General features: G+C 44.3%; 1 protein-coding gene across 1 annotated transcript in view; it reads right to left on the bottom strand.

Moving 5' to 3' along the window:
* The window catches only part of ADAMTS9 (ADAM metallopeptidase with thrombospondin type 1 motif 9), a 275,988-nt gene extending 262,631 nt beyond the window's left edge, over positions 1–13,357 (bottom strand). The window contains exons 1-2 of the mRNA XM_088473392.1: positions 13,215–13,357; positions 12,448–12,821 (exon numbers count right to left, since the gene is read on the bottom strand). Coding sequence (XP_088329518.1) covers positions 12,448–12,821; positions 13,215–13,311 — 471 coding nt within the window. The 5' untranslated portion in view covers positions 13,312–13,357. The remainder of the gene's footprint in view (positions 1–12,447; positions 12,822–13,214) is intronic.
* Between the last annotated feature and the right edge of the window lie 2,036 nt (positions 13,358–15,393).

The raw sequence follows: 15,393 nt of genomic DNA, 5'->3' as shown, positions 1-15,393 counted from the left end.
TCCAAACCCTAATTGTCACATATTTTTAGTAAGCAGATCACATTTCCCATAATTGTAATGGGAAATGTGATCTGGCCACAGTTACTAAAAATAAAATGTGAAAAAATACCAGGGGAAGCCCTGTGATAATAACGCCACCTGGAGACGGCGTTATCTAGGGTTTCCCCCGGTTCCTCGACTCCTGCTCTGCTCTGACAGGCAGAGCACAGACGGGATCTGGGCTACAGTGATCAAACAGACCACAAGCTGATCAGAGGAAAAATAAATAAATAATCAAAAAAAGAAAAAACTTACTTGCATCCGGGGTGATCGGTGCTCCGGTGATGTCCTCGGTGGCACTGGTCAGCTGGCATCCAGGCTCCTGCACTGCGACCCATGTCAGCTGCTGCATAGAAGAACAGCTGACCACGGTCACAGTGCAGGAGCCGGGAGACCAGCTGACCGGAGCGCCAGAGGACATCCCCAGAGAACCAATCGCCGAAGGTAAGTGAAAGTGAGAGGGGTCGTAGTCGCGTGGGGGGGATATGGTAAGCCGATCGGCGCATGCTCGGGCACCCACTCACTGTTTCACAAAAAATACAGTAAGAAGATTGCAGATGGGATTCGCAAGGACAGAGCTTTAACGCAAGCTCTGTCCCTGCGAGGGATTTTTGATAATCCCCTGTGATATTTCCTAAATTCGCAATGCGAATTTAGGCGAAGATATCACACTACAACCGCATTTTAAATGCGGATTGTAGTAAATAGGGCTGATGGTGCATTATCCTGCTGGAAGTAGTCAATAAAAGATGGGTAGACTGTGGCCATGAAGGGGTGAGTATGGTTAGTCACAATACTCAGGTAGGCTGCGACACTTTAGCCATATTTACCTACTTCCCCAGAAGTAGCCCCCCGCGCCCCCTCAAGACTGTCCCGATCTCCTGCATCCCACCACTTCTTAGTGAAGTGGGCAGGATGGAGAGATAATCGTGACTCAGGCCCGTATTCAATTTGAGCCGAGCCGCGATGCTTTTTCGCCTCCCGGACTTTTCGCCTACATCGCGTGTTTTGCAGGCGGAAAAGTGTCAGGCGCGCGGCCGCGTATCGCCGTATTCAATTTGAAAGTAGGCGAAAACGGGACCTGGCGAAACTTAAACAAGCGGAAAATACTGTCAAATTTGGGGAAATCAGCCCCCAAAAGATGCTCAGACATGGGGGTTAGCTATGGTACCCCCCGATTTGGCTGGCTGAAGGTATTTGGTGTTTTTAAACGGGCTCAATAGCTGCTAAATAGTGTTTTTGTATAAGTGGTGAAGAATAGTATTCTGGAGTTTTTTTCGCAGAAAATAACTTACCCCAGCAAATTTGGGGTACATGAAAATGCGGGACAGCAAATTTTAAAGTTGGTAAAGTTAAATTTAAAAAATCGTGAAAAATCCATCTTCCGCAAGCACCTGCAATGAAAAAAACACCTGGGGCATACTCGGGGACCCCCCTAGAGTTTAGTTCGCTACTTTTTAACCTTGTCCCCCAACTTTTTTTTTTTTGCCCCCAAAATCAAAGTGATTTTTTGGGGTGTCCTTAAGTGTTTTTTTTTTTTTTTTGACATAGTTTACCTTTGGGGGACTGTTTGAAAGCTGCATGGGGGTTGTTACATTGCACCCCAAAACCCCAATTCTGCAGTTTTTTCCGCCTGCTATTCATAGGCGAATCCTTTTCGCCTATCACATTGCATTGACTTTCCACCTAAGCGGAAAGTCTTCCAAATTGAATACGGAGTAAAATCAAAACAGGCGAAAATGACGTCATCGGCGAAAAGTTTTCACCATAAACACGCAAAAATGGACTTTCGCTCCAAATTGAATACGGGCCTCAGTATGGAAGGGACGGGCTAAATTATGTGAAGCCGCGTCATTTAGCGACCACCCTCCCTGCCTGATTTGCTGCAGTTTACTGTGACGGGGTGGGGTCTAATGACACAGGAGATCACCCACCCCCACCCCCATGTGGCCAAATGCGTCAACTCGCCAGACTTCTCCCGTTCAATTAGTAACAAGGGGCCTCCTGTGCCACCATTACAACACTACCATCACTAGCAAAAACCATTCGAACAAGGCAGGCTGGATCCATGATTTCAGGTTATTTACAACCAATTCTGACATTGCTATCTGCGTGTCAGGATTCAGAATCAAGTCGGACTAGATTCAAGGTTCGAGGTGCTGTGCATTTAGAGATGCTCTGCTGATATAAGGCATGGTTACTTAATTTGCTATCACTTTCTTGTCAGTTTGAACAAGTCTGTCATTCTCCTCTTCTCCTCTGACCTCTCTCGTTAACAAGGTATTTTTGCCCACAGTACCGCTGCTCACTGGATGTTTCTGTAAACTCTAGAAACAGTTGTGCGTTAAAAATCTCAGGAGATCAGCAGCTTCTGAGATTCTGAAACCACCCTGTCTGGCACTCACACTCATTCCACGGTCAAAGTCACATTTCTTTCCCAGTCTGATATTTAGTCTGAACAACAACTGAATCTCTTGACCATGTCTGCATTATTTTGTGCATTGAGTTACGGCCATCTTATTGGCTGATTATATATTTGATTAAAGAGCAGCTATACAGGTGCACATAATAGTCGCCAATCACTGTATATATATTTGATTAAAAAAAAGATAATTTCTAACCTCATTCACATCCTACCAAAATTGTCCTATTTTTAAGATTTTTCACAATAGCCTATTTGTATACATTTCTTTCTACCTATATAGTCATTGTATAGATTTCCTCTACAGCCAATGACTGAAGAGCTCACCCAAGACGTAAGAATGATGACTCTTACCTCTTGGGCAATAAGTAATTCTGTACTGCCCGGATGTATTTAAAATCACATCCAGGGACAGGAGCTGTGATAGGCGCCCATCCCTGCAGGGGCGTATCTATAATGGGTGCAGGGTGTGCGGGGCACCCTGGCCCCTGGGTCCAGGGGGGCCCACACCGAGCACCCTTTACCCACACTTTTAATACTTACCTCTCTGAAATCCCACATCAGCTGGAAAGGAGCTACACAAAACGCCTGGAAAATGGCCATTACAGCCATTTTACCGGCGTTCTGCGCATGTCTACTGAGGCTGTCAGTGCGCCGCGGCCGCCAGAGAGAGGAGGGGGCCCCGGATGGGGAGTGCACACGGGACCCCTCCTCTCTTAATACGCCCCTGCATCCCCGTGATGTGTAAAGTAAAGTGATTGCATCAGCGATCACTTTTCTTTATGCTTTAGGTAACAAGGCCAATCTTCTAAATGCTTTGTATTCCAGATTGTGGTCAGGGGCGCCGAGAGGGGGGGGGAGCGGGTACAATTTACCCGGGCCTGGGCTTCCAGAGGGTCCCGGCGGGGGCCCGGGTCCGGCGCCGCCCCCCCTCCCTCCTCACTATCTCCCAGCACACAGCGGCGCTGCAGATGTATACTTTTTTTAACTTTTTTATTCGAGGGGGCGTGGCCACGCATCCCGCGATTAGGCCATGCCCCCTCTTTACCGGGGCCCGGCAGCGCTCTCAACGGGCCCTGATTGTGGTACATCTCACAACATAGCAGCCGCCATCGGAAACAAGGAAACCACAACAGATTATCTCCAATATCTGCTGCAGAACCGCGGTAATGCATTCTGGGGATACTTACATTTTGCAGGTAACCCCCGTAAACATTTTCAGGGGATTTCCTGCAAAATGTGTTTAATAAATTAAATATGCCCCTTCGCATGATCCTATTTATTTTACCACATCATGCATCACATATACAGGTTGAGTCTCCCATATCCAAATATTCTGAAATCCAAATTTATTTTAGCAGGACTGAGAAAATTAAACCTTTGATTTTTGATGGTTCAGTGTACACAAACTTTGTCTAAGGCACAAATTATTATAAATATTGTATACAATTACCTTCAGGCTGTGTGTATAAGGTGTATATAACACATAAATGCATTCTGTGTGTATATTTGGGTCCCACTCCCACGATATCTCATTATGATATGCAAATATTCCAAAATACGGAATATTCCGGTATCCAAAATACCCCTGGTCCCAAGCATTTTCGATATCGGAGACCCAACCTGTATTGATTTTCAAAATATAACCTGTTTGTTCCAATAGATGGCGCTAGTCAGTGCTGACATATCCAACATGTAACATGTATTGTTCACAATAGTTGCCTTGCACACAGCTATTTCTACCTGTACATTATTTATCTGTTATTAACAGTTACTTGTATAGGATCAGCATATTCTGTTGCTCTTTACAAGAGGGAAGGAAAAAGTAATAAAACAAATCTGAGCAGTAACAAAATTAACCCTAGTGTGTATGTGTGTACATGTGGTAGTGAATATAGGGCCTGATTCAGAGCTGATCGCAATTAGCGCTCGCTCGTTCAGAAAAAGGGGGTGCTATTCAAATGAACCGTTCGCTCCTTGCGGTCTGTTGCCGCCTCCATGTCTGAACAAAACATGCGCACGTTTATTTGATAAAAACGCCCCCTGGCCGCTCGCATCATACGTCATGTCCGCTATTTATTAGATTAATCGAGTACATCGAACAGCGTATGAACTGCTCGCTATTCTTGTGGTTGGTTTTTCCTACCACTATACTGCGAGCAGTTCTGACTATAAAACAACCAAGTTACGTGGTCAATGACGCTGCTGTATTAATTATGCACACCCATAAAACGCCCGCTTTGACCTTTAAGCACGCCTGCGTTCTGATCTCTACTCCCCGTTTTCAAGCACCTTCCCCTGTTACCACCCACATACGCCTCCTCCTGTCACTCAAAATAGCAGGCACTCGCTATATAGCGAACAAACGATTATCGGCCGCACTGACTGGTTCGCGCATGCGTATTAAAAACCATACGCATGCGCAGATGTGCAAACATCGTTCCGAACGAACGAGCGGCCGCTTACGAGCGGCTCTGAATCAGGCCCATAGAGTGTAAGCTCCACTGGGGCAGGGACTAATGTGAATGGCCAAATACTCTCTGTAAAGTGCTGCGGAATATGTGTGCACTATATAAATAACTGGTAATAAATAAAAAGTAACAGACGAAGAGGTAAGAGGGCTCGGCTCGCAAGCTTACAATCTATAGGTTTGTATTTTGCTAAATTATTTTCTCCAGCCAATTTCTCCTTGCACAAAAATCCAAATAAAGCAGTTGCTTGTTCTTGTATTGGCTTCCTTATAAAAACTAGAAATGCATTTTACATTATAGAAATACTAGTACTAACTAATGCCATATATTGCAATGGGAAGTAGTCAGCATCTTGGCAGTCAAAACACCAGAATCCCGACTGCCGGGATCCCGACGGTAAGTATTAGGGTTAGGGGGAGGGTTAGGAGTTAGGGTTAAGCACTAGGGGGAGGGTTAGGGGTTAGGCTTATGCACTAGGGGGAGGGTTAGGCACTAGGGGGAGGGTTAGGGGTTAGGCTTACGCACTAGGGGGAGGGTTAGGGTTAGGCACTAGGGGGAGGGTTAGGGTTAGGCACTAGTGGGAGGGTTAGGGTTAGGCACTAGGGGGAGGGTTAGGGGTTAGGCACTAGGGGGGAGGGTTAAGGTTAGGCTGCGGGGAGGGAGGGTTAGGGGAAGGGTAAGTAGGGTTAGCATACTTACCTAGTTGGGTAAGATATCTGACTGTTGGGATGCCGCTGTCGGTATTCTGACAGACGGCATCCCTGCTGCCGGCATCCCATACCCAACCCATTGAAACATAGAGTATATTATTATTATCTTATACTTTAATTTAAAACTGGTTTGTGTTGATGTGTTAAAATTAGGGATATGCGGGTTTGGATTTACTCGGTTCTTATCGCCTCTTTACCACAAGTTCGGATTAGTTCGGATATTTTTTTATTGGCTATCCAAAACACATGATAGCCGATAGCCAATGAACTGCCGTTTTGAAATCCGAGTAAATCCGAACACGCTCATCTCTAGTTAAAACAGACAGGGGCCTATTTATCAAAGGACATTTCAGGAGGGTAGCTGTAATTATTACGGATCCCCTGAATGTATGTACGGTGGACCGCAGCAGATATCTCAGATCCCCCATTTTCATTTGGACAAGCAGCCCCTATAAGCTTCTATGGGGGTTGCTTAAATGCTTAAATCTACCAAGCTCCAGAATGAGAAGCTTTACTTTACTTCTACACATCGCAGGGTCGGAATAAGCGACCATAAGAAATTATAGTTAATTGGTGAATAGGCCCCATAGCATCATACATATCTCATCATTCTGTCAGTTTCTTATAAGTCCTCCCACATTATTCATTGATCTACGATCATACCATGTTATTTATACCTCAGACACTTGTAGCTCATTGGTCATTACTGGTCATTCATCTCTGCTCACCCTTCATCCCTCGTCACTTATCGCTTGCCACTCTAAGCTTGTCACTCATCTCATGTCACTTCTCATTCTCACCCCTCAGACATCACACACTTGTCTGATTGTCACAGATTATTATATGTTTGCATGAGGATGAGGTCCACTTTGATTCAACTTATGATGTCCTGCAGAGCCGTAACTAGACTTTTTGCCCTATGCCAGAGAGAGCATTAGTGCCACCCCCCCTCCATTTTTGAAATAGGGACATGAGATAGTGCATGTGAAAAAGGGCCATGGCCTCATGGAGAAGGGCCAGGGAAGAGATAGGGGAGGCCAGGAGATGCTGGGGATAAAAGAAGAGAAAGCTACAAGTGAGAATGATAATAAACAGGAAAACTGACAGGCCCAGACAGCGCCCCCTGCCCTGCAATGCCCTGTGCCATGGCACTGGTCGCACTACCCTAGTTACGGCCCTGATGTCCTGAAATAGACCCTATACTGATTTTTGGCTACAGAGCTTTGTCCTGTGCTGCGGCAAATACTAATAAAATAAATGATGACATAAATATATGTCTAAAATGTCGGCAATGTATATAGAAAAAAAATTACATTAGGTCATGAACAGGAATTAACCTAAAGAGCGGTATCCAATTAGCCCCGAACATTGTTCAGGCGCTAATTGACCCCCGCAATTGGACAAAAAACTGGGAATTTTCGCCGATTATCCCCGATTTTCTCCAATGTTTTCCTTCACCTTATCCTATTATTTCGGTCAAAATAATAGGATAGTTCTCCCGAAAACACATAGGTGCTGCGATAAGCTCGCAGACCTGTTTGTTTTCACCTTTTATCAGGTGAAAAAACAGCAGTTATCGTGAATTCTTTTTCAGAACACATCAGGTCCCGGAAAAAAAAAAACGATAAGTGCCGGCATCAGGTCGACTTCGGGGCTAATTGGATAGCCTCGGGCGAGGTAATTAGCCGTGGTAAATTACCACGGCTAATTGGATACCCCTCAAAGTGTCTTAATGCTTAATACCCATTAAATCTGTACATTTGGCCTATTTTTCTTAGTGACTGATAGGGAGTTGCAGACAGCTCTATTTTTCGGATGGATCTTGTGATTTTTAGCACTGCGCATGCTCTATGGCCGAGCACATGCAACTGTGAGTAGGCATGGCCATCGGTGGGTTATCGATGGTACCACTGTCGGTTAATTTCGATGTTACAAAACCATCGATGAGGATCCATCAATGGTGTTGCCCGCCGTTGGTCATCATCCCTGCTCAATTACTCACTGGGCAATGGGCCAATCAGAAGCTGGGACAGGGTTTCGCGGGGCTGGTTGGGTGGCGGAACCCAGCTCCATGTCCCTGCACCAAGGAGAAAAAAATAAATAAACATTGCGGGGCTCTGTGCCATCGATGGCGGATCTCCTCCATCATATGGCAAAGCTATCAACCATCAGTGGTTAACCATCGATGGTTGATGAGCAACTACAGGCAATTCCGAGTCGTACCTAGCACTGCCGAGAGGGGTTTGGGTAATGACTACCTTGGCGGGGTCTCAATGACAAACTACTATTGCATACCTCTAGTGTGGCATAACAATGCACCTTTACACACATTTTACTACAATTTGGACTGGGAACAATAGTGGTAGGAATGTTAAAAACAACTCTTAAAACCTAGCTCAGAATAATAGTGTTGGAAAGAGTTTCTTGGTTGCCAAAGGTCGCATGAAACTTGTATCACTGAAAACAAAAGTAAATGATTGATGCTGTTGTGTATCAGCGATCAGCTCTCCACCTTGTAAAGATGGCACCACACGCTGCAATATCTGCCGCAATATCAAGGAATAAATCCAAGAACTACCATAATGGTCCATAATACCCTGATCAAATGAATCATCATTGTTGGTAAATGTGATCAGAAGATGACTTCTATCGAGTCTGTGCACTTGGACATATCCCAACCTCATTAATAGGTTCTGACCCGGTTCCAGCCACTCAGCAGAAATTCTATGTGTGCTATAAGCATAAATTACACAGGTCCTCATCTTGATGGGACACTCACCTCTACGGCCAATATATTTTCTAATTATATATTGTGAAACAGAGCTCGATTAAACCTTCCTGCAACCCCGGACTAATAATAACACTTGTAGCACCACCAACCATGCACCAAGCTCCGGTCCCGATTGTGTGCCAAGCTCCTGTCTGATACCAATGCACAACTGCATCAGGAGTATAATAATCTTACATAACTAATATCCATGGGAAGCAGCTTCTCCGCCCTGAAGGTGGGTTCAGAGACAGAGAGACGTTTACATGCCCTTTGGTGGTTAGAGGATTACATTGCTGTAAATTAATTACAGGAACACATCTATAATTAAGAAAAATGCTAAAACATTATGAACAAATTGATAGGCTGAAAATTGGTTTAGCCAACATATGTTCTCCCTCTGCTCTGTGTGTAGAAATTGGGCCCCTTTACTCTCTTATAAATGTTTTAAAAGTTGGTGGAACAACATACTTATGTCAAGGCCAAAATAGACATTGGTAGGAGGGTTGTCCTTGAGCTGAGATAATAACTCTCTCTATCCTGCCCAACAATACCATATTCTATTAATCCATGCTCAGTGCCGATGCATTCTGCCATCTGCAATACAATAAACTGTATTGCTGTACCACAAAAACATTGTGTGATACCATCTATGCACCTAGACCCTTAAGGGGGCCTATCCATTACCAGACTTTGTGAACAATCAGACCAAAACCAGGAGGTTTTGGTCGCATTGTTTACAAAGTCGGGTAATGGATAGCCGGCAAGGACCAGCAATGCGCGTGCATGCTGGGTCCTTGCCGACCCCGACTATCTACTGAACATGCATGTCAACCTGACAACGCTCATCAGGTTCGGCATGTTCAGAGATAGGAGGTCGGTCTCCTTCACTGAATGACGTTCAGTATACGCCGTTCAATGCGGGAACCGCACCTCAGCGACCTGAAGGTCACAACGCTAGACGTTCAGACTTTCAGGTCACCTAGTGGATAGGCCCCTTAAGGGGAAAATTTACTAAGATGGAAGTTCTATTTTAGAAGTGATGTTGTCCATAGCAACCAATCAGATTCCAGGTATTATCTTCTAGAAGGTGCTAGATAAATGAGAAGTAGAATCTGATTGGTTGCTATGGGCAACATCACTTCTTAAATAGAACTCCCATCTTAGTAAATTTACCTCTAAATGTTCTAAAAGTCTAACCCAGTTATGATTTATTTATATGGCCCCACCATAGGACTGTACATGACACAATAATTACAATTGTATAAACAAACAATATAAAAAGGTTTAAACAAACAGTAGAATATGAGAGACAGTTATTAACAATAGCACTCAGTGACCCTGTGCTTAGGACAGAAGGGACCAGACACCGTCACTGACTGGGAGAGCACTGAAGACAAGGATAGTTAGTGCAGGGTCAGAACCAAAAGGGTGGAGGGCCCTGCCAGTATGAGCTTACAGTGTAAGGATATGGGGGGTAGACCTGGGAGGTGAACTGTATACAATATACTAAATATGTTACACAGTTCCATGCATCAGGTGCAGTGCACTAGTTATTTTTGTCTTAACAGTATATTCAATTCCTGTTTTGCTCTGATTTAACACATTCATTGTGCAGCATTCAGGACTAAAGTTACACTTTCACTTGAAGCACTAATTTGTTCCCAATAATGTTACTGTTAAAGTAAAAGTGTTACCTCCCGCGGGACAGTAACTGATGTTTCTGATTAAATAATAAGTTGTTGACAGTTCTTAGGACAATAAAAATAACACACACACACACACACACACCGTATAAGTCCTTGTTCCCGGTCCTCATCTCATCTGTCGCTGCGGCATGCTCAGCAGGACCAGGGGTGCTCACCGTGCACATTAATAGTGCAGCAATACATTAAACATGCATGATGACCTCATTTATATCAGCCTCCAATTTTATAATTATTATTATTATTATTATATGGAGTTATAAACAAAGATTTGTCTTACGTTTGTATGCTAGGGGGTCAATCCAATTAGCCGCGAAGGGTGCGAGTTGCCGTTGCAGCGGCGTTAAAACGCCGCCAACGGACCAGCATCTCGCACCCTTCACGGCCCATTCTGAGCCTAAATTCGCGGAATTCTGCTCGCAGCCCTATGGCACTGCGAACAAAATTCTTGGAATGCGGGCTGCCGCAAAGTGCGGCCATTGCCGTGATGACTCGCGCCGGCGAGATCTTTTCTCCTGCAAATTCCAGGACAACCTTCTGTTAGGCTAATGGAGAGCATGTATATTCTCCAGAGTTCCTCACAATTCAAAACAATTGCAAAAATCAGGCTGAAGCCCTTAAGGTGGTATTGTTAAATGAACCTGATCTCCTTGCAAATCCCATAACGGCATGCCTGAGGACATGGATTTGATACGAACGTTCCTCATGAAAATCTCTTACAATAACAAAAAATTATTTAAAAAAATACATTTTTGGACTTTTTCTTCCATAGCTCTTGGCAAACTCTTTGCAGGACCCTTAACTGAGACTCCAGCTTGTGCAGACTCCACCTACGAAACAAATGACAACCAGAGTTCTGTCTGCAGCCAGAGCAGAGAGCTGCGTAGCTTGAGCTGGGAATCTCTGCTTTCAGGGAAGCAGAGAAAGTTTATTCCTAAAGAAACTATGGATTTGTGCCTGTGGTTCCCTGGAAGGGCTGCTGAGGGAAATACAATGTGTCTGCTGGGAATAGGAATTGCTTTCATGGCATCCATGGATTGTACATAGCCTCTACTGCCTGTCTACTGGTACAGTAAGTATCGGATGGGCTGCTGATTGCCCAGCCAGTATGCGATGACAAGAGCTTAGCCAGGCTGGCACAGAGTGCCCTCCGCATCACACTGCAGCTGCAGAGCCCTCAAATAGTGAAAATAGCTTTTTCAAATTTGCCTTGAAGTTCAACTCTTGTCTACAGTCTAATGATGAAAATATTACATTGTAATATTATGTATGCAGGTGTTATGTAAGTAATTGTTAATAATCAAATAAGATATAAATGTCAAAATGTGATATATTTATTTGGTCTGTAACAAATTAGCAAGAGTGTATTATGGCAATCTGCACAAGTATCATCCATAAAGAGGTACTCTGCCTTTGTTCTGCAGCATTAATGGTAGAGTTGTGTAAGTTTGTTACTGCATGTAGGAGAATATTTACTAAAGTGAGAGTTTTTAGAAGTGGAGATGTTGACCATAGCAACCAATCAGATTCTAGCTATTATCTTCTAGAAAGTGCTAGGTAAATATTAAGTAGAATCTTATTGGTTGCTATGAGCAACATCTCTACTTTTAAAAACCCGCATATTACTAAATATACACCTTAAACATTACTCTCCTCTATAGCATTGCAATAATAATAATATATAATAATAATAATAATAATAATAATAATATAACAGCTTCTTTGCAACATTTAGGATCCCCTGGTAACTGTACTACACAACATTCTGCAATCAGTAACTTCTATCTGTTTGCAGGTACTCACAGGACAGTCCACCTTAAACATTCCCAATGTGTAGTCAGAACTTAAAGTCACCAAGCTCACAAATGTATTTCATGGATCAGACCCCCAGCACCTCCCTCCCCCACCCCTCCTGAGTGTCCAGCCCCGGTTTCCTATCAGCATGACGTCACCACTGCCTGCCCCCCCCCCCCCGTCCTCCTGAGGGCACTAAGTCCTCTGGCTGGCCAGCACTGTGTGACTGTGTGCATGCACCCAGGGATACCAGCTGGGGCAGAATCCCCCTCTGCAGCCTCCTCCAGAGACCCTGACTGCGAGCCAGACCCCAGAGATGCTACTTGTAATTATTGCTGCTTATGCGGCACAATATTCATTTTAAATGAGCTTTTCACTTTATGATATAATGAATGAGAATAGTTATCTGCAATAAATGACATAAAACAGGCTGATGCTCATAAATAATAAACAGTAAAAGCAAATGATGATCATTATTATATTTACTTAGATGCTCTGTCTGACAACTCTGAGATAATCGCAAAGCAATAGGACTCACCATTCCTGAGCACAAGCTGACGACTGCAACGTGCTCCCTCCTGGCATTGACATGCCCCGTGTAGAAACAGTGCCCAATGTCTGTGCCCTGATCGTAGTCATTAGTCACATTCTCCTCGGGCTGGCCAAAGAAGCTGACAGTCAACACCGGTGCCATAAATCCAGAATTGGTAGTGAGGTTGAACAAGAACTTCTGTCCAAAGGCTGAGAGTTTAAAATGAGTGGTAGTGCTGGGCCAGGGGTCAGTGTCCGGATGGGGGCTGAGGCTCCTCTTCTGCCGTTTGAAGTGCATTTTGTTGGGGAAAACTTCTCCAAACTCGTTCACTCTTGTGGGAGTCACTATCTCATACTCACCCAGGCTCTCCAGGAGCTTAGCTGCAACAGTAACACATATACAGGCAGAGTTATTGGAACATAGCCTTAAAAAGACACAAGCAGTAGGCAGGAGCCTGCAAACAAGTGCAATGGTAAAGTTACTAGAGGAGTGGTAATGCAAAGAAAATAATAATTGTGTGTGTGTAAGTGTAATATATATATATATATATATATATATATATATATATATATATATATATATACACACATATATATATATATATATATATGCATATATATTTTTTATTTTTATAAAATAAATATATATATATATATAATATATATATATATATATGTGTCTTTATATTTGTCTCATAGACTACTGTACTATAAGTCTTTTCATTCTCTCATTCATATGAGTGATTATTCTCCCTAAAGGGCTCCAACCGTTACCTTGCCTTGGGTGAACTTTGGGTCTTGCTGCTGGTGTTACATTCAAGATGCCTTGTAGTAATATTAGTAATCCCAGTAGCCAAAAGGCAAGATGCATGTTTGTCCTAAGGAGCAGTCTTTGCTGGGTTCCCTCTTACACTGCACACACAAAATCCCAAATTCCTATTTTCCAGCTCCTAGACTTGATATTCCAGAAAACTGTCCCTGGAGTCTGCACTACCATTCACCATAGGGAGACAAGTTCTTAGCAATCGCCCATGTAGTACCAGGAAATCCAGCATAGTGCACAGGAGGGAGAAGAGAGGGACCCTGGAACAGGCTGCTATTTGGTGTCCTTGCTACAGTACTTCGCCTGAGTGACTGCAAGATTGCTGTCTGAGGATAGAACAAGGGGTGTGGGGGAGAGGAGTCACGACACGCCCAGGGGAGGGGATTGTATAGAACATTTTTTGTCTGGCACACTAAAATGTTGTACTAATGACATCCAGCAAAAGTTTGTATGAATTTTACACAGCTGTGTGCAGAAAAAACTCCCAACACGTAAAAATACTATCACTGTCTCATTGCCAGCTCAGCTTAATACAAGTGCTCCGTTAGTAATTACACTAATGTACTGGAACTTTGCATGAAAAACTGTCATTCCTACTATTGCACCACTAAATAATTACAGTATAGGTACAGTACTATAAATATTTTAGATAACAATCTTAAGTTAACATGGAAATATTGTTTCGTTTGATAAAGATTATTGTCAATTTATACTTTTGTTTAGCTGACATCTAGGAAATAGTTAAGGACACTTTGGGGGGTATCCCATTAGCAGCGGTAAAGTAGCGCTGCTAATTGATCGTGGCGGTGCAATCCTGTTAGCCCCGAAGTGCCGCCCGATACCGACACTTATCGTGGATATTTTTCGGGACCTGATGTGTCCCGAAAAATAATCCACGATAAGTGCCATTTTTTCACCCCAAAAAAGGCAAAAACACATGGATCTGCATGCTTATCGTGGACCATATGTGTTTTTGTGGGATATATCCTATTATTGTGTTCTAAATTATAGGATAGGGTGAAAAAAAACATTGTCGAAAAACGGGGATAATCGTTGCAAAATCCCCGTTTTTCGATGATCTCAGGGATCAATATTCGGGGCTAATTGGATATCACTCCAAGTCGTTCCTCCTGTGGGATGGGATGCATCAAGCACATCCCGACACTCATCGCATGAAAATCCGCCAGTATGCATGAAGAAATTCGCAAAGGGCAGCTCTCCTGATAAGAGTTGGTCTGTGCGTTTATGACCTAGAAGTCTCTCTGCACAGAAAAACCTTGGCCCTGATTCAGAGCGCTTGCAAAAAGCGAGCGCTCGCTCTGAATCAGGGCGGCCGCTTTTTTTTTTTTAAAAAGCGGCCTCCTGGCCGCTCGCTAAGCTGTGGGTGACCACCCACAGCTTTTGCAAGTGGCCAGGTGATGGTCGCAATGGTCGCGACCATCGCGCTTGCGACAAGACCCTTGTAGTAGGGTCTCGTTCCCGCAAGCCCCCGTGAGCTTCCTGCTCTAATAGAGCAACGCCTCCGTTTGTCCAGCCACCCCCCCACCCCGCCTACAAAACGGGCGAGCTGTCGATCAACATCGACAGCCGCCACGTTTGTAGCGAGCCCCGGAGTGAATTTCTCACTCGCTACGGGGCTTGAGCACGCGCATTGCGTACGCTGCACGTGCGCAATGCGCAGCCATCGACCTGCTTGCAAGCGCATAGCGCTTGCGAGCGGGTCTGAATGAGACCCCTTGTGTGCTGCTAGGGAACCTGGGAGGAATTCGATGTCATCCCTCTCACAGAACTTTGCGGAATGAAGCCCATAGGCTTCTATTGGGTAACACCATGTTACCCATCTGGTCCAAACTGTGGAAAGCTTTCCCTCACTCGAATGTCGGGCTATTAGGACCTGATTCGGAGGTGGACGCAAGCGGCCAATGTTTTCAGTCTACGCATGCGTCCGAGCCGCACTGCACAGGCGTCCGAGCCGCCAAAAGATGCAGAATGAATTTGGACACAGTGAAAGGCACTTACAGTTGTCGTTTATGGGTCGTACAGGAAGGTGGCTAGCAAGACACAGTTCCACAGTCACCGTCGGCCATGTTCAGACGGACATTCTGCACCTCCATAGGGCTGGTGCAATGT

Source organism: Taudactylus pleione, unplaced genomic scaffold, assembly GCF_031769625.1.
Source record: "Taudactylus pleione unplaced genomic scaffold, aTauple2 ptg000135l, whole genome shotgun sequence".
NCBI classification, from domain to species: domain Eukaryota; kingdom Metazoa; phylum Chordata; class Amphibia; order Anura; family Myobatrachidae; genus Taudactylus; species Taudactylus pleione.
This window is presented reverse-complemented; position numbering and strand designations above follow the sequence as displayed.